At 34.8% G+C, this 19730-nt stretch overlaps 1 protein-coding gene across 32 annotated transcripts in view; it reads right to left on the bottom strand.

Annotated features, from left to right (window-relative positions):
- Eif4g3 (eukaryotic translation initiation factor 4 gamma 3) overlaps positions 1-19730 on the bottom strand; it is a 292326-nt gene that overhangs the window by 95360 nt on the left and 177236 nt on the right. For 15 of the 32 annotated variants that reach the window (XM_048816163.1, XM_048816154.1, XM_048816137.1 and 12 more), the window contains 2 exons: positions 10026-10185; positions 2868-3707 (listed from right to left, as the gene is read on the bottom strand). In XM_048816163.1, the coding sequence (XP_048672120.1) occupies positions 2868-3707; positions 10026-10185 (1000 nt within the window). The remainder of the gene's footprint in view (positions 1-2867; positions 3708-10025; positions 10186-19730) is intronic. The other 17 variants (XM_048816167.1, XM_048816145.1, XM_048816156.1 and 14 more) reach the window with 2 other exon arrangements.

Raw genomic sequence — 19730 nt, 5'->3', positions numbered from 1 at the left:
GAATGCCTGAAATTCTAAAAAATGAATTCCCAGATGATAAATTAAAACTGTTTTTCCATAAAAACATTCTCTTTCTTTTCTTCCCCATGAAGTGAACAGAAATCATGACAAAGATTCCCGAGACTTCAAGAAACCCCTCAACAGTTTTTGCACTGAATTCTTAAAATGACCAAATATTATAAGTAGTCTAAAGTTTGTCCAATCTCTGAGGCTTGTCACAAGCGTAGTGAACACATACACAAAAACACAATTCTCATTTCATAAAGAGTCATTCTTCAATCCCTAAGCATCCAAACCCACTGCACTTTGATCCGCTCAGGAATAACTGCAAGAAAATGTATTCAGCAAAGGAGAAAAGACCTCATGTCTGACATCACACACATACACAGTAGTTAATTTAGAGATACTATACAGTGCTGAATCAATAGCATAGATACTATGTAGTATAGTAAAATGTATACATATATAAAATATATAAATATATACATATACGCATATATAAATATATAATACAAGCACTTTTATGTATGTATACATAATATACTATTATACTAATATACTATTATACTATACTATACTACACAGTATCTAATAGTACGCAGATACTACACAGTATCTCTGTACTGTGTATAGTGTTATTTATGTGTAATACCCGTTAAAAGCAAGTGCTTTCTGAAGCCACCTTGGAAGCAATTCATTTTTAGGCAGAAACTAGTCTGAAAAGCTGGCACCCAAAATTTATCCTGACTTGGTGCACTGGCACACACCTATAGACCTAAACTACTTGGGAGGCTGTGGCAGGATGATCACTTGAGTCCAGGAGTTTCAGATCCACCCTGGGCAACAAAGCAAGAAGCTTTCTCAAATGAAAAACAAACAAGACATACACACACACACAAAAAAAAAACTATTGATGTCCAAACCAAACTAGTTATCATTTATAAATTTCTTAAGCTACAATACGTAAGTGCAAACAAGACAGGCACATTGGTGCACACCAGTAATCCCAGCAATTTGGGAGGCTGAGGCAAGCCTCAGCAATTTAGTAAGGCCTTAAGCAATGGAGTCAGATCCTGTCTCAAAATAAAAAGAGCTGAGTATGTAGGTCAGTGGTAAAGCACCCCAGGTTCAATCTCTAATACCAAGAGAAAAAGGTGGGGGAAGCTATAGTTGCAAGGGTTTTTGAGACTAATTGACAATTGGTTCTAAAGACATTTAAACAAAAAGGGAAATTACAGAATTACTAATTACCATGTCAAGAGACTTACCTCCTATCACCACCAATTTCTACCTCATTGCTAGTCATACAAAACACAGCTCTTTTTATTCTTTAGTTACTAATTCCAAGGATATTTTCATTTCAAACAAATGTGTAATAGCAAGGACAGAAGGAGAGTACTCCACTCAAAATTGTTCTCAGGTCCATCTATCCTTGGGCATTGTCTTACAGTATCAGGCCACCTGACTGATAAATTACTTCAAGGAAAATGAAGGTGAAAAAGTGAAAAAGTGCGGGAGGACTATTTAGGTGCAAGGCCTTGGTTCACATCTAGTTCACTATGCTTAACTAGATAATCTATAGTTCAAGGGGACCAACACCTCCACGGACAATGATAAGGAAACTACCTAAAGAATTGAGCTGGGCAAGAAAACCAAATCTTAAGAGTAGGGATCAGACTTTCGGTTTGTCAAGTCTGCCTACCAATTCCACAGTTAAAAACAAATACTAAGGACATTAGTGATCAAATCCAATGCATAGCCAAGATCAAACGAAGGAAATGAAACCATTTGTCAACATGCCCCATTTTGCTTAAGCAAAGTAATTGCCATATACACAGAGCAAATTATATAGCACATGACTATGCTGAAAAAGATGGGCTGTACAGACTTGTTAAAAGTCAAATCCCCAATATACTTAGGGGTGGGGGGTTGACTTATCAGGTAATAAGCATCAGATAACTTTTAATTCTATTAAAACTTTTGATTTAAAAATTGATAAAAATTTAAACCTAGTGGCCAGTTCCTAAGATTCTAGGTGATGCTACATTAAAAAGCAAGTGGAATTGGGAAGAATATACAACTTTGAATGTGTTAATTACATAAAAATTTATAAAAAAATAAATAAAACTTTAAAAAGTAGGGGGGCTGGGGTTACAGCTCAGCGGTAAAGCGCTTGCCTCGCATATTCAAGGCCCTGGGTTTGATCCTCAGCACCACATAAAAATAAATAAATAAAATAAAGTCAATTGTGTCCAACCACCAAAAAAAAAAAAAAAAAAAAGAAAGAAAGTTAAGAAAGAAAAAAAGTTAAAAAAAAAAAAAAAGAAAAGAAAAAGAAAAATTGGGAGAACACCACATTTACTCAGCACACGTTCATTTTCCAAATGTAGCTGTAAAGCTTTGAGGTTGTCATTGTTGTTTCCTAAACCTAAGATTTAAAAGGTCATACACAGAAGACTTCCTTTAACTTAGGGGTTTATTGGTAAGAAGCATCAGGAACTACCAATGCTGGTTTTATTGATTTTTAGCACCACCTAAGCAAAAAAAATTAACCACTGAGGAAATAATTCATATTAATCAACTATAGAAAAATTAAAAAAAAAATGACCCAACGTGTACAGAGACATATACCTTGGAGGCATTTAGTATATTTGGAAATTCTTATTTGCATTTTTAGACAACGAAGTAACTCTTTTTGCAGGCTGTACTAAAACACAAACACACCACTGAAGAAACCAGACTAGGAATTTCAGCATTCATTCGATGTTTCTGGAAGTCAAGGAAAGCAGCCAATTAAAAAATAACTCAAACACTGCCTCTTCTTCGTGTTCAGCAAGCATAAGATTGTTAATGGTAGAACAGCTTACCTGGGGTAGGACTCTTTCTTGAATTTAAGTTCTGAGAATCTGTATTCTCTTCTGTTTGCCCATCTGCTTCTACCTCTACTTTGTTTTGAATTTCTTTTGAATCTTCACTAGGACAAGTTCTTACACTTTCTTCCTCTTCAAAGACTCTCTGTACTGCAGTGGGAGCACTTTGAGTAGTCACAGTAGAGGCAGCAGCAGGAACAATGACTGGAAGTGGAGGGGGAGAAGCTGGAGGAGTTGGAGGAGCTGGAGAAAAGGAAGGAACTGTGGAAGGGGTGATGGGAGTTGAAATACACTCCACTTTCATTTCTTCTGGGGGATTTTCCAGAATCTCCAATTCAAGAGTCAATGGCAATACTTCCTGTTTTACTATTTCCACAATGCTTTCTGTGGCTGGTAATTTTTCACTAATTCCATTCATCTCATTAATTAGGTTAGCACTAGAAATCAGTGACATATCATTAGATGCTACACTACAGGGTTTCTTGCATATATTACTGTCAATTTCATCTGTTGGTGAAGGGTCTGATGTTTCTGTGCAGGATATAGGGCTGGGTGTGGGAACTGTATCTTCTTTTGAGGAAGAGAGTTCACATCTGTCATCTAAAGAAGTGGTGAATATTGGTTGGCTACTAAGAGCAGCGGAAGTGGGGGAAGCAACTGTACTTCGAGCAACTGAAGAAACGGTGGTAGGTGATGGAGGCAGAGGATGCTCTGGTATGGATTCTATGGTGGTAGCCTCAGCTGTCTGGCCTCCATGTTCTTTCTTCTCCCCACTAAGGACTAGCCTAAGGACTGGGGAAGGAGACTTTAACACTGGATCTGGTTTTGGCTTCTCTTCTGGAGAAGAAAAAAAAAAAAACAATAAAAAGTTTTAATAACAATTCTTGGACCAAAGACTACACTGTATTGCCTTAGACAATTTTTTTCCATCTCATCACAAATCATCTGGTACCTCAAAAACACTGTCATTTTTTTTCTAGTTACACCCACTATTACATGGTCTCCAATACATATAAAGTTTATTTTGGAGTAAGAGAAGGAATCAACTCACCAAATAAAATTGTGTCAAGAGTACAATGGAAAAGCTCACCAAGAATGAAGCTAAACCATACTGTAAGGTAGGCAGATCTGCATCTCTACCATATCTTGCTCCCTGTGGAAAACTTTTCCACCAAGTTTACACTATAGTGGAAATATAGCACAAGTCAAATAATCAGAAATTAAATTATACAGACTGATGTTTCCATATATTTAACCATTTGGAGGAATCTTTATTTTAAAAAAACTTTGGGGCTGGGGTGGTGGCTCAGTGATACAATGCTTGCCTAGCATATGTGAGGTGCTGGGTTCGATTCTCAGCAACACATATAAATAAAAGGTCCATTAACAACTTAAAAATAGTAAAAAAAAATAAAAGATATGACTTGGATAATAAATTATGCTTGCCTAGCATATGTGAGGTGCTGGGTTCGATTCTCAGCACCAAATATAAACAAACAAAAGGTCCATTAACAACTTAAAAATAGTAAACAATAAAAGATATGACTTGAATAATAAATTATGTTTTAAGACAAACCACTGATCAGTTTCATACCAGTGAAACTGATCATCAGTGAAATTAAGTATGAACATAAAAAGTTTAGAAATTAACTTTCATTTCCCTCAAATGAAATAACCAGAAATAGGTATAAAAATGAAAATGCACCTTGTGTCTTTATGTGTAAAATAAATCATTAGGGAGAAAACAGAGTTAATGCTCAGATAAATATAACCAAAAAGAACAATGATTAAACTTGTCTGTAATTTTTTGGAATAATATATAAAATATGAACAGAATAATATCCAGGAAAAAAGAGAAACTGTAACAATAACAGTATCAGAGAATAAAAGTGATGCTAATTAACAAAATTTCCAGGTAAATGATATGAGATTCATCCCTGAAAGGATGAAAATAAATGAGATTTAGACTGATGTTAAGCCTTGTGCTTTTGAAGCACTGTAAGAAGCTCCAATGAAAAGAAAAGACAATTTAAACTGGAAGAAATTTTCTCCTCTATAATTCATGCATCAGTCTTTACAATAAATTGTAGTTAAGTCTGTGAAAAACAATATGTTGTTAATCAGATAAACAGATGGTAAATACTATCAGTAAGCTGTTAAAGGTTAACTCAATAATTTCCACTACACTTTATAGTCTCCAAATTCACATCAATTTATGGATATAGAAGCAAAGGCTTTTAAATTGGACTTTGCCTATTTATAGTAGTGGTGAAATAAGATCAATAGAGTCTCACAGCCAAATTCCTCTGAATAAGTTGTCAGGCAAAAAGACAATAGTTTTCAGAACAATATGTCTTTTTATATATATATTCCATCCAGAATGTATATATATCCCATTTGTATAGAAATTACGTCTCTATATATACATTATTTCTATATATATACACATTCTGGGTGGAATATGTATGGTATGATAAAAATTAATTTCCTTGAAATATCTAATGAAAATAATTTCCAACTCACTGCAGTAACTGCCTCACTGATCACAGATATTATATGATACCATTTCATGAAAGCAAATCAGAAGCTAGGGGTTTAGCTCAGTGGTGAAGCACTTACCTAGCCATGTGTGAAACAAACAAAAAAAAGGAAACAAAATAAAACAAGAATATCAAATTATAACAGCCTTCATGATCACTGAAAAATCAAGATGTAATAAATTTAAGAAGACAATAGTACTTCTCACATTAACAATCTAACAAGAATATAGGACTGAGAGAACTATAACACTTTTGAAAAAAAATCTAGTATTAAGAAAATTAGAAGCAAAGTTTATTTCAAGAGTGTCTCATTGACATAAAATTTCTTTAACTGCAGGAAACTGAAGCTTTACAGAAAACTGAAAAGCACAATACAGAAGATGTAAATGACAACCATTTATTTTATCCCTATGTAAAGACTTGACTTTGGCCACCTTTAGGAATTGGTAGGGATTCCATCTTTAATTCTTTTTCCTAAGGAAACAATTATGTAAGAGTGAGCCCAAGATAGATGTCTAGAGTATTTAAGGCAACATATAATAGGGGTGGGGGGAATAAACCAAATGTCAAACAACAAACAATTTATTCAATAAACGATGGCCTAGGCATATAATGGCATATACTATTCAATAGTAAAAATAGGTCCTGAAAAGATTAGTCATATGAAAAGTTATTATTTTTAATTGAAAAAATGTTTTAAAAACAGGACAAAACCTGCCATGTAGAGATTAAACCCACTAGTGTTAAGTATTTTTTAAGTTACCAAATTGAGTTTTAACACTAGTCTCTGGGTAATGAGTAAAGATCTTTTCATTTCGTATATCCATAGATTAGATAATCAATGTGTCATATTTATAAGAAAGATAATTCTTAACTGGTGGTGGAACCAACAGCCTTTTGGTTTCTACAAGTCTAACAACTACTGAAAAGGTGTTCATGTCATTTAGTAGACAAGAAACCAGGAATGCTAAGCAGCCTGCAATTGAGGGACAGTCGCCTTTGACTAAGAAGCAGCAGTCCTAACTGCCAACAGAGTCCAAGCTGAACAACACTGCTGGGAACAGTTGAATTACAGCAGAATACCACACTAGGTGCTTTCAACAAGCACTAAGAGTACAAGTCCCCCTCTAAAGCTGTTTATATTAATTATCTATGCCACAGTCTCAAAAACATTAGATTGAACACACTTTCTCACTTAGGAAACAGTAATTATTTCAGCTGTGTCTACACCATGAGCACCAAGCAAGGATTTTAATTATTTGAATTGAATGGTTTCTCTACATATCAATATAAGGCACTTCCTTAACTTCATAAAATACTAAACAAATGGAAAACAATGTACTTCTCAGGAACCTTTGTCTTTTTAAAACCATTTCAGCTATTCATGTCAAAAACTGAGACATCTATGTGACTCGGACTAGGTTAAATACAATACATATATGGTTACCTTAGTGGGATGGAAAAGTTTTATGTTTCCGTTTTACAGATGAGGAAACTGAAGGTCACATAACAAGCCTGAGAATGATTGTAAAGCTCATGTTCTTCTAATTTGGGAAGAAAAGGCTCATGAAAATACAATTATTTAGTTAAATGAAGCAGGAAAGAGATGGGGGAACTCACATGAAATTCTGCTAACTAGTTCAAACCCTTCACTTAATGACATTTTCATTGCTAACTACAGAACAGATAACTTGTTTGGGGAGGTAATAACAATCTTTGTAAACAATTTATATGTGTATTCTTAAATTTCAAAAGGAACATATGATTAAGGAAAAATTTTAGAATGTAAGCATAAAAAAAGCACATTCATCTAAAATATGGTGAGCACTTTCTAATAGTATGGAAATTATATACGTTTAGCCTGGGTGAAGGGGTACACGCCTATAATCCCAGCACCTCAGGAGGCTGAGGCAGGAGAATCTCGAGTTCAAAGCCAGCCTCAGCACAAGCAAAGCGCTAAGCAACTCAGTGAGACCCTTCCACTAAATAAAATACAAAATAGGGCTAGAGATGTGGCTCAGTGGTCAAGTGCCCCTGAGTTCAATCCCTGGTACAAAAAAAAAAAAAAAAAAAAAAGTGTGTGTGTTTGTGTATACACATACATTTAAATGTTTAAAAAACTGTGAAGGCAGGGTGTGTATATCAGTGGTATAGCACTTGTACAGCATGTGTGGAGCCCTGGGTTTGATACCCAGCACTGCTAAATAATAAAAATGATGAATTAGTAAATTCATAAAAAGCAAAAGCTTACTCTGAAGGCTATTTTATATATCATCAGGTTATGGCTAGAATTATAAAATAGTTACTGAATTTTCTGGTGAGCACTTAGTACTATGAAGAAGATGGCAAGTAGCTGCAAAGGATTATCTATAAATTCTATTGAATGTAGTTGATATACATTTTCTCCAATTCGCACTTATTTACAAAGTACATCACCCTGAAATGTGGATTTTGTTATTCAAATTTTCACTAACTCCCCCTGCCCTCACAAGAAAAATTCTGAACAAACTCATGAATTCTATATTTCCCTGTCTGGAAATCTAGGAATATATGATAAAACAAAGGATCTCATAATCTGAAAATCTTAGCATTCTTTTCCGAAAAGTAACTCTAAAAGAGATAATACTGTCCTCAGGTGGATGAGAAGTATCATCATCATATATCATCATAGCTATAAAGAAAGCATGCAATGACATTTCAAAGTCTCACTGCACAGGAAACATTAAGTGTGTTATTCTTACTTTTAGGCAAAAGTGTAATGAAGTAAAATTTTGAAACAAACTTCTTCACAAAGCTTAAAATCATTATAAATTTTGACTTAAATGGGAGTAGGGAGTAATCTTCCTCAATACCTTCTTCAAGGTTGATGACATTAATATTAAAAAATTTACCTTTAACTCTGAACATAGCATAGTAAAGAAGTATTTGCCAATGCAACTTTTAAAAGCATGACAGGTCAGGGTTCATTTTCTATCTTTTGATTTAAAACTACTTTTTAACAACAAACACAATGTAAGACATGCCTCTGTTCACCTTCACCCCCACCCCCACCCCTGTTTAAAGTAGGTTTCTAAATACTCGGTAGGAGGGAAAAAACAACTTATTTTTAAAATGCCATATTACCTTTCCATGAAGTAAAAAAAAAAAACCACTAAAATCATGTATTACAACTCCATCTTTCAGACGGTTTATACCTGTGATAAACTGCAGTCTAGCCAAAAATATTTAATATTAAATGACTCCATTTTATGGGCCATTTCAATTTTTTAAAGATAATTTTTAGAAAATATATTTAATAATAGCCAGCAATAGCACATTAAGGTTTGAAGAAAAAAAATTTTTTTTTTTGGTACAGGGGATTGAACTCAGGTGCACTCACCTCACTGAGCCACATCCCCAGCCATATTTTGTATTTTAGAGACAGGGTCTTCCGAGTTGCTTAGTATCTCACCATTGCTGAGGATGACTTTGAACTTGTGATCCTCCTATCTCAGCCTCCCTAGCCACTGGGATTACAGGAGTATGCCACCACACCTGGCTTGGAGGAATTTATAACTCAAGAAAGCAGGTAACATAGGGCTGGGGTTGTGGCAGAGCGCTGGTCTGGCAGGTGTGAGGCACTGGGTTCGATGCTCAGCACCACATAAAAATAATAAATAAAATAAAGGTATTGTGTCCATCTATATCTAAAAAAGTATTTAAAAAAAAAAAGACAGTAGGTAACACATGTTATTTCCACCCATTCTTAGAATGAAGTTAGAAGCCATTAGAAAGCATGCTCAATTACTTTCTTCTCCCTATTCTTTCTGAGAATCAGTTCCCAATTTTGGTTATATTAGGGCTAAAACCAACTAAGCAGGAAAGACTTTGATATCCAGTTTGGGGCACAAGATTTCCCTTGAAGTTTTCCATTTTTATTCCAAAAGGCATGGTATTTACTTCAACAAACATTTGCCACTTCGTTTTCAAGGTCAATCAGGGAAAGACCTTACTTAGTATGATTCCTACATCAATAATAATGGTGTTAATTTACTAAACACTTTTCATGTGCTAGGAATGTCCTCACAACTCTGTGAGGTATGCCTTCATCCTATTCTATAAGAAAGTGAGATGCATAAGTGATCTCAATCAAGACCAATTAGCTAGTACCTAATGGAGCCAGGATTTGAACAATGCTTTCTCTAATTAGGGTGAGAGTAACAGCAGCCCAATCTTGCAAGGGGAAACAATTTATCTTTTGTAAAATAGTAAATTACACAAAGACAGGTTGAATGTATAAATCAATCTGTGTTTTTCTTGTAAAATAATATACGCTTTGATTTACTCTCCCCTCCAACCCTTGTTTTTTTTTTTTTTGTTTTTTTTTTAAGTCTGAGGCATCTTAGTTTTTATCTATACATAAAAACAGTAAGGCATTAATAAATACATATAAAAAAACTTTTACTAATAATGCCTACTTTAGTTTCCCAGAAGTAGAATATTTTCCATCTCAAAGACTTGTTTAAAAGTGAGTGATGAAATAGTTCCAAATGTTTTACTTTTGAATGCTAAGGGCAATGTAATTAAGAAAAAAGAGACTATTAAGTAAGAGGGAGGAAAATAGTCATACACAAACCTTGCTTCTGGTCGCTAGCTGCAGTGACAGGGGTGCTGGCAGCAAGATGAGCGTTGTCCACAGTCCCATAAACCACAGGGCTGTGCTCAGGGACTTGGCTGGGCAGCTGCTGGGATTTGAAGTACAAAAAAGGGTGATAATGAGCATGCGAACATAAAAACTAGCAACATGGGACCCAAGCAAATGGGGAAGATAGAGCAGGAGGTCACAAAATTATAAAAAAAAAAAAAAACGGAAGTGAGGAAAAAAAACATAGGTCAATTTATAATAAATTCAAAAAGTACATGGGAAGACAGAGAAGGGAAGGAAAGAGGCAGCGGGAAAGGGGGAAGGAAAAAAGATGATTACTATTAATCACACTAAGAGAAGACAACACAACAATTATTAGTACATTTCATTTTCTAGTGTTCCTTCTAAGGACAAGCTGACTTTTCAACCTAATAAAAGATTTCACATTTGAGAAGTAATTTACCATCCTCGCAGTCAAAGACCAAAAGGATTTGGCCAATTTCACTTAAAAAATTACCTAGTAAAGTAGTTCATCTTTCAAAAGCAGGACAAATGAAAATATGAAGGGTTTAAAAACAGTTGTCAATGGAAGAGAGAGATTTCTGTTCATTTATGTCCTTGTGATCATACAGATGAAATGCAACTTAGAAAACCATCTACATGCATTTCACTTTCTGGGTACCTTTTCAGAATCAGAAAGCCAAGTAAAATATGTGGCTTTTCAGAATCATGAGGAATCTCTCATTTTCACTTGGCCATTGTACTGGAATGAAAGATGCCTATCAAAATCCAAGCAAGTAGGTTGAGAAAATTACAGCCATTATGCAACTTAGAGGGAACAGAACTACACAAGAAGGGACAATGCATCACATTCCAACCAGATATTTCTGGATTTCAGGGTTATACAAAAGCCACAAAACAAAGCAGTGTCTCTCCTCGGAGATCTAAGGTCAATATTTTTATAATTTAATCTACATTGAATTCAACTGGTGCTATCAGAGCAGAGCTTCCTGCCCAATTCTGTATTGATTTTTGTGGGGGTGGGAAGAGATAGGGAGATGAAGATGTGAAGAGTCTGTTAGATTAGGGCCAGTTTAAAAAAAATGAGGATTAGTAAAATATTAAAAGACTTAAAACGGTAATATAAATGAAATATACACGATGATAGGTACCACTGAGGTAACACTGCTTTTTCAGAATGTACAACATGTAATTCATACTTGACTATGAATGTGAACTGAATAGAATTGCAGATAAAGAGGAAAATGCTATAATTTTGTCTATTCATTAGACATGAAAAGTGCTCACATTCCATAATTACTACTAAATGAAGACTACTAAGAGTATTCCATGTGTATAAAAATGAACAGTTATTTCTTTATTTTGAATCCTGGAGAAATAAATAAATATATAGTACTGTGAGGATCACTATACCCTGAATCCTTAATTTCAAGAGGTAAAAAACCTGTATTATTTTAAATAAAGAATTAGGAAGGCTTCATAGCTAAAAATAAAAACATGATTCTACTGGCTGAAAACTGATCTGGAAAAAAAGGAAACAGTTCATGTTACTTAGCAGTTAACAAACAGTTATCCACATTTCCCAAGAAAGAAAGATTTGTAAACTGCGTTAATGACCTAAAAGAAGAAGAAAATATTAACTACTCCAGTTGCCTGGGAACTTAAAAACCAAAATGAAAGTCAACAAAATGACATCCATAGATCAGATGAAATGTTAAAGACAATAAAATGCTACTTATACTTATAAATTTGTAAGAATTGGAATAGAAACAACAAAGATTAGTTCTTTATTTTTACACTTTTCCAAGAAACTACCAGCTGTATTAGAAAATCTTGAGTGACATGAACTCACTATCTCCAATGTTAAGTGCATGTCAAGTTTAGACAATTTTAAATATTTTAAGTTTAAGTGTTTTCACCTATTGATCTTAATTCTTAGCTGTGAAATGAAAATCTTGTCCTCTCCATAGAAAAGTGTTTCACACATGTTAAAATGATGTTAACAAGTACCATACATTAAGCTCAGTGCTAATTAAGATATAGTGTTTCTTGTATATGTGGAGCAAAACGTTCCAATGATGGAGACAGGTGACAAATGCGAAAATAAGCACACCAAGTGTCAGGCAGAGGCTAATGTTATGACTAAAATTAAAGCAGGGTAAAGAACAGACAGAGGAGTCTGGGGGTGTCATTATAGAGTGTCAAAGACTGCCTTTCAGAGGAAGTAGAGGCAGGTTTGCATTCCACATGGAAGAACAGTAACAGCAAAAGTCCTGCAGCAGAAGTAAGCTGGGGAAGGTAGACAGGCCAGGAGTTCAATAGCAATGCAATGTGGAGAAGGTGGATGAGAGGGTATAGAGATGTAGCCAATGTGACATATGACCTTGTACAGATCTTCAAAACTGTATGAGTATGAACGCTTGTATGTGTGAATCAGCAGTGGAGAAATGCTGGATGATTTTCAATAAGAAGGAATGGGATCTAATCTGTATTTTAAAAAGATCACTCATTCTGGCTGTAAAGAATGGACACAGAGAGGCAAGGCAGAGGAGATGATTAGAAAGTTCCTGGGTTTAGTGAGGAGGCCAAAGTGGCTTAGGCTACAACAGTAGCAGTGAGGAGGTGAGAATAAGCTGCTCGAACTTGCTGAAGCAATGGACGTGGGGTGTGAGAGAAACATGATTTAAAGAGGACTCCTAGGCGCAGTGGTGCTTGCCTGTAATTCAAACAATTCAGAGGCTAAGGCAGGAGGATTGCCAAGTTCAAGGTCACATTCAGCAACTTACGAGACCCTTAGCAACTGAGCAAGACTCTTGTCTCAAAATCAAAAAGGGCAAAGGGTGCAGCTCAGTAGTAAAGCTTCCGAGTTCATGCCCCAGTATTCCTCCCACCAAAAAAATAAGACTGTAGCAAATAGGGTAGATTCTAGTATAATTTACCAAAAACAGGAAAACAAGGTAAGTATACCAAACACCTGAAAAAACAGTTTCTAACACAGCGGTCGCAAACTCAAATTCCTTTATACACGAACAGATAAACTAACTAACCATATGAAGCAAAAGAGAATAACAGGATAACATAACAAACTACAGAATGTTTGCTCAGGCTTAAAACATTGATGAAATGTTTTCCTTTAAACACTGACTTGACAAAACAACACATATTCCTCTGCAACAAGGAAAACGTACCATGGTATCAGGAAGATTAAAAAGCTTTGAGCTAAACTGGAGGATATTAAGAAAATTATTTTAAAGTGCCTAAGGGGAAGGGGGGAAAATAAACAAAAACCATAGAAGCAAGAATAACATCCATGAGGGGTTAGAGCTGTGGCTCAGAAGTAGACGGATCACCTACCATGTGCCAGGCGCTGGGTTCGATCCTCGGCACCACACACAAAATAAATAAAATAAAGGTACTGTGTCCAAATACAACTAAAAATTAAAAAAAAAAAAAAATAACATGCATGGATTCTAATGCATGGATTCTAATTCTCTATACATTTAAACATATTATACGTATTATAAACTATAGGATTGGCTATGGTTTGAGTTTTCCCCAGCATATCATGTGTTGAAATTTAAACCCCAAGGTGAGATATTAAGAGGGCAGAAACTTTTTTGGATTATGCTAAGCATAGGTGGGATCTTTGGGAGGCAGTTAGGAGGAGATGAGAACAACAGCATGAAGCTCCAGTGACTGAGTCCTGGTGGCCATATGAGAAGAGGGACATAGACACACACACACACACACACACACACACACACACACATTCCCTGTCTCTTGCCTTGTGATGCATTTTATCACACCTCAGGTCTCTGTCTAGGAGACCAGATGCAGCCCCTCCCCATCGGGACCTGCAGAATCATGAGCCAACATAAACCTCTCTTCAGGTCACTCTGTCCTGTCTGTGTTGTTGGTAGCAGAAAAAATAATATAGTATTTAAGACAGTACAGTAAATGATTAAAATCACATCTCAAAATAAAGAGACAATGACAAACTATTCAATAAATATTGAAATAAGAAAAAAGCCATTTGTACAACCCATACTTCATGGTTATATATCAAAATTAGTTTTGTATCAATCAAAAATAAATGTGAATGTAAAATAATCGAAACTTTCATCTAGGATGGGAAAGTCTTTCAAACTATAAATCTCCAAACATAAATAAGTATGGAAATTTGTGAATGAAAACATTTTAAAAACTTCTGTGACAGAAGGTACTATTAACAAAGTTAAAACACAATTATTAAACAAGAAAAATGTTAACATATTGCTGAGTTTTGAATGTGTACAGTAAAATTCACAGTTGCAAACTTAATTCCCAGTGCAACAGTGTTCAGAGGTGGGGCCTAATAAGAGGTAACTACAGCATGAGGTTCTACTCTCAGGAATAGATTTTTGATATTGCAGGAATAGATTCATTGTAAAAGTGAGTTAGGCTCTTTCTTATTCCCTTTTTTTCTCACCCTCCTGTCTTCTTCCATGGCATGATACAGCATGAAGGCCTTATCCAGAGGCTAATGTCATGTTCTTGGACTTTCCAACCTCCAGAAGCATGGGTGAAAAAAATTTCTATTGTTTATAAATTTCCCAGTCTATGATATTGCTATAGTGGCAAAAAAACAGATAACTCACAAATGTCAAAAGAAATTTCTTTAACATACAGAGTGCGTATAAATCAGATAAACATAAAATATCTAAAAAAAATGTGTACCAAAGACATAGATACCTTCATATGCACACAGAAATAACCAGGGACACCAAAAACTTATCTTCACAAAATAATAAGTAAAAATAAATTGAAACATTATTTTTAATCTATCAGAGAAGCAAAACTAGACAAAGAAGTATTCTTTTATACTAATGTTACAAGATTAACCAATAAATGTTTAGATGGTAAGAAATACAATAACCAAAACATAGGTACACAACATTTTTCACCACAATACTGTTAATATTAGTGACAAACAAGAAACAATATGAAGTCCTATGAATTCAATCAACTATGGTACATCCAAAGTATTGGCAGATAACCATTAAAAATTATACTTTCTTACATGTACAGGTCTGGAAAAACAAAATTATAATACACCTAAAGTGAAACATGAATATTTATGAATAATCTCTGAAAAAATGCTGAGTGTGAAATAGCTCTATGAACTCCAATAAATAATATGCACTGAAAGAAGCCTGGAAGAAAATTCATCCCAAAATAAATAAAGATTAATGCTCAGTAATAGAATTTAGAGTAGCAATTTCCTTCTTTCCTATCAACTTTACTGTTCTTTTCAATGAAAATATCATTTGTACACACATAAAAAATGAAGTTTTCATTTTGAAAAACATTTTAAATAATAGACGAAAGACTGAACGATTCCTTACAAGACTTTTTGTAATCCCTGACAACTGTGAACACCATAGTTGCTGAAGGATGAGTCTCCAAGATCACTTCTTCATATCTGATTGAAAGTGGGCAGTGAAAACAGGCACTGTCACACAGACAACAATGGATTCTGACATGGAGCATCAAAGTGAAGTCAAAGCAAAGACTATTATATAATTTGAGGAATTATGCGAAAACATAGTTTACTTAAGAGGGAAGACATAAATTTTAGTTTGATTAATGTTCTCAAAGAGAGTTTTTATTGGGATACCCAAAAAAACTTAAAATGTACTTGTACCTGACTTCCAAAAATGAATAATATAAGGAATCTCAAAAGTCAAATTCTGATTTTCCAATTCCTTTAGGAAATTCTTACTAGAGAATCTTAATAAAACCCTAAGGAAAACAGACCTGGGTGAAATAAACAACCCTGTTCCACAACTCTAAGTCGGAAACACTGACTGACTGTACAATTCGGGTTAAACTACAGTTTAACAACCTAAAGGCTCTGTTCACTACGATATCACAGTTAAAAACACTGAGAGAATTCACCCCACTTTTGATTCTATTAACTTTATAAGGTTTTCATGTTAATGAAAAGTACATTTTTAAGTCAAGGAAGGTTATAAATGCTCAACTATTAAAAATGAAGTGTTGGGCTGGGGTTGTGGCTCAGTGGTAGAGCACTTGCCTGGCATGTGTGAGGCATTGGGTTCGATCCTCAGCATCACATAAAAATAAATAAATTAAGATATTGTATCCATATAAAACTAAAAAAAAAAAATTTTAAATGAAGTGTGATTTAATAAAATAACCATTATCTTATTGCAGTCAACACTAAAAACTATACCTGTATGTTTCAGGGAAAAGAATGTATTAATTCACCAGTGCTTATAACTGAGATAACAAAATGGTACTTTAAAACTTAGGACTAAACTTATATTACATTACGTTCGACTTCTGTATGCAGGAACTCACCTCATTACTGTACATATGAACTTGTAACATGAATATTATTACCAGTGCTTTCAACCTACCTTTAAGAAACTAATATTGCTAAAGCATGAAATGAACTGATTAAGAAATGGTCAGAGTTTGAGATATCCAGATATCAAGTGTAAGACTAAATAACCTACTGACAAGACAGGCTATCTGTATCTCCTGAGATATTAGAGCAATCAATAGTTTCCCAACTTTTATCTGCTCAAGACCCCTTCCTAACTTATAACTTTGTTTTACAATAAGAAAAATTTTAAAACACCAAGCCAAAAACCAAAAAAACACAAACTGAAAAAGATAAAAGAAAGATGAGAAAGACAAAGGAACATAAGAAAAAGAAAGATGTCGACTTCATTTAAAAAAAAATTTAATGACTTTGATATACCACTCGTTCCTAACAGTCTAAAGACTATCAGGCAGCTGCACACTTCTTAGTACAGGAATACTCCTTGTACCTTGTTGCCCTCAGCAACAGCTAAGGGATTTGTTGCTGGAAAAAAGTAACAATTTTTCCCCTTTTCTTCTATTTTGAGATAAAAAGAAATTATGAGCTTATTCAGCAAAATCTTTCATTTTACATATGAAAAAATAGGGGCTTAAGGGTTTAATATTCTTATCACAGGTCATAAATCTAAGTGACAGAGACCAACATCTAGTACTCTACCTCTCTCCATGATATCTACCAGAGAACACCTAAATCTATGCATTAGGATCATCTGTAAGGGTCCATGTATACACACATGCAGATTTTATACACAGCTGACATATAAAAATCCCGAAGGGCAGTTTCAAATTCCATTCATTACTCCTTAGGAAAAAATCAGCTGCAGCAAAAAAATGTGTTTCTCCTCCCCATTTTCCTCATATAAACCCAATGCAGTTTGCCAATGAACCCTTAGCTTTTGTCATGAACGTCTTTAATATAGTTAGTGCCTAAGCATCAAACATAAGTTATGTGAAACCCAGTGGCAATCTTTGGGCTTTGCCTAAATAAAACCTGCCCCATGATATAGGTTGCTTCTCATCTCACTGATTGAAAACCCAACACATTGCACAGCTGTTGACCATGATAAAACCTACTGGTTAACACCAGGGTAAATCAGTTTCACTTTCAAGGCTGTTTTCTTTAGATTAGCCAAACCACAACCACATGGGAAGCCTAAGAGAGAACACCCATAGAGCTTAATAAAGGCATGGCCCACAGATCTTTATTTCTTCTTCTACTCCCTTCTCCTCACCTGCTGGTTGAGCTCCTTAATGCCTCTAGGCTTTCCATTGACCTCCTGACAAGATCAATAACCTCCAAGGGATAAAAAATACTCCACCCCCACCCCCCCACACTTTTCCTTTTTTTTTTTTTTTTTGGTGGTGCTGGGGATCCATATATTTTGGTTTAATTTCCTTGTTGTGCCTTCTTGACCAACACATCCAAACCTAACTTGCCCCTGGTCAAAGCTCTCCTACAGAGTGGCCTATATAGATTTACAGCCACTCTTGAAAGATGTCAAGACCAAATTAGAAAATATCACAACAGCTTAAGAGCTTGCCAAAATCAAACTCAGTGCGTCCTTCAACAAATATCCCTCGTGCACTCTACATTGTGTTTTATTATAAATCCAGGCATTGAAGCTTGAAGAGCTGCCTGTCTCTTCTCTCTCCCTTACACCCTTTGTACTATTTCATCCATTGATGGGTCTCTGGATCTGACACTATTGAGTCTGTGCTGTTAATTCTGTCCCTTGAAGAGACTAGAACTAACTCAGTGATAGGGAGGCACCCTGTAAGCCCCTTGGAACTTTTTAGAACTAAGTTCGGATGCAGAGGGCTGTCCCTTCAGCAGTGATGTGGTTCAGGAGCTGTTTGGAATTGTGCTGAAATTAAAACCCCTGACGCTGAATCTGTTTGATTTTCTTTGGCTGGCACTGTGCTATCTGTTAATGGAATTAGTTGCCAAAATAAATAAAACATAAAACTTAACAGCATTTTTGTTAAACATATGGAAGGATTTCTACCTTCTTTTGAAACACTGGATCAACAGTTGAATAACTATTTTCCTTAACCATGTTTGCCCTCTCTCACCATGTGCCCCACTTTCTATTATTTTTCCAGAAAATGATGTCATTATCAGTTATCTTCATGCTTGCACTGTTGTTGTGTTAGGAAAAAGATATATTTCAATATATTTCTAGTACACATCTGTTAAAAATTTATTCCCTCCTTACATGAATTTCATGCACTTGAAAGGACAATGGATTTACAAAGTGTGGATTTAAATGCAAATCACCTACTAACCTTAAGTTTTATAGATAATACTACAATTCTCAAAGAGAATTACCAACATCACTATTATTGACTAAGGACATTTCTCAGCCCAAAGTGTATATGTAATATACTTTTATGATTACTGAGACACATCAGCTCATGTTTAGGTCCACAGTCCCTGGAGAAAGATAGAAAGTAAAGTCATTATTGCAGCTAAGGACAGAGAAATAATCAAAATAGGATAGGCTTAAGAGGTTGAAAGATAAAAAGGAAAACAAACCCATACCTCTTAAGAAATTTAAATGCAAAAAGATAAATACATGTTTAAGATAAGAATTTAAATACAAATCAACATAGGGTGTCAACTATACTTCTTGACAGTATATTTTAATTAATATTTGACAATAAAGACTAAAATGTGACTGTCCTGATCGCAAATTTTTGTCATAGAATACCCTCACCTAATAGAGCACCTAAGTAAATAATTTCAGTTTGGAAATTCTGTCTGTCTCATGCTTACATCCAGGGAAGAGACAGACTTCAGAGCAGTTGCTGAGGGGAAAATAGGGAATGGTACAGAGCTCCAGAACAATCATTAATATGACCTTACAAATCACATATCTAGACAGCCACTTTTGTACTCATCTGGATAATGGAAGTCTGAGATAATCATCAGCCAGAGACTAACAATATTTCCAAGTTAAAACATATCATTATAACAGAGGATTAAATTGTAGGACAATTCAAATTCATAAAATTTTCAAGGGACTCTTAAGACATCTATCTGTGAGCTCAATATTTAAGAATATTTTTAAACTTATACTACTAAAATCAAGACAACAGTTTGTTATTTGAAAATATCTTATATTGGAGAATCTGTATCATTTGTTTATAAATCAGGCTCGAAGGAATCTCATCATCCAGCCATAAAAGGGAAACAGGTAGCTCCCTACTCCTTAATAACTTTGCTTTCCTTTTTATATTACGGGCTCAAATGCTAGAGAATTTCAAATATTTGAAAAACACTAA

The sequence above is a fragment of the Marmota marmota genome, unplaced genomic scaffold, assembly GCF_001458135.2.
Source record: "Marmota marmota marmota unplaced genomic scaffold, marMar, whole genome shotgun sequence".
NCBI lineage: Eukaryota > Metazoa > Chordata > Mammalia > Rodentia > Sciuridae > Marmota > Marmota marmota.
The sequence above is the reverse complement of the archived record's forward strand: the minus strand, read 5'-3'. Positions and strand labels throughout refer to the sequence as shown.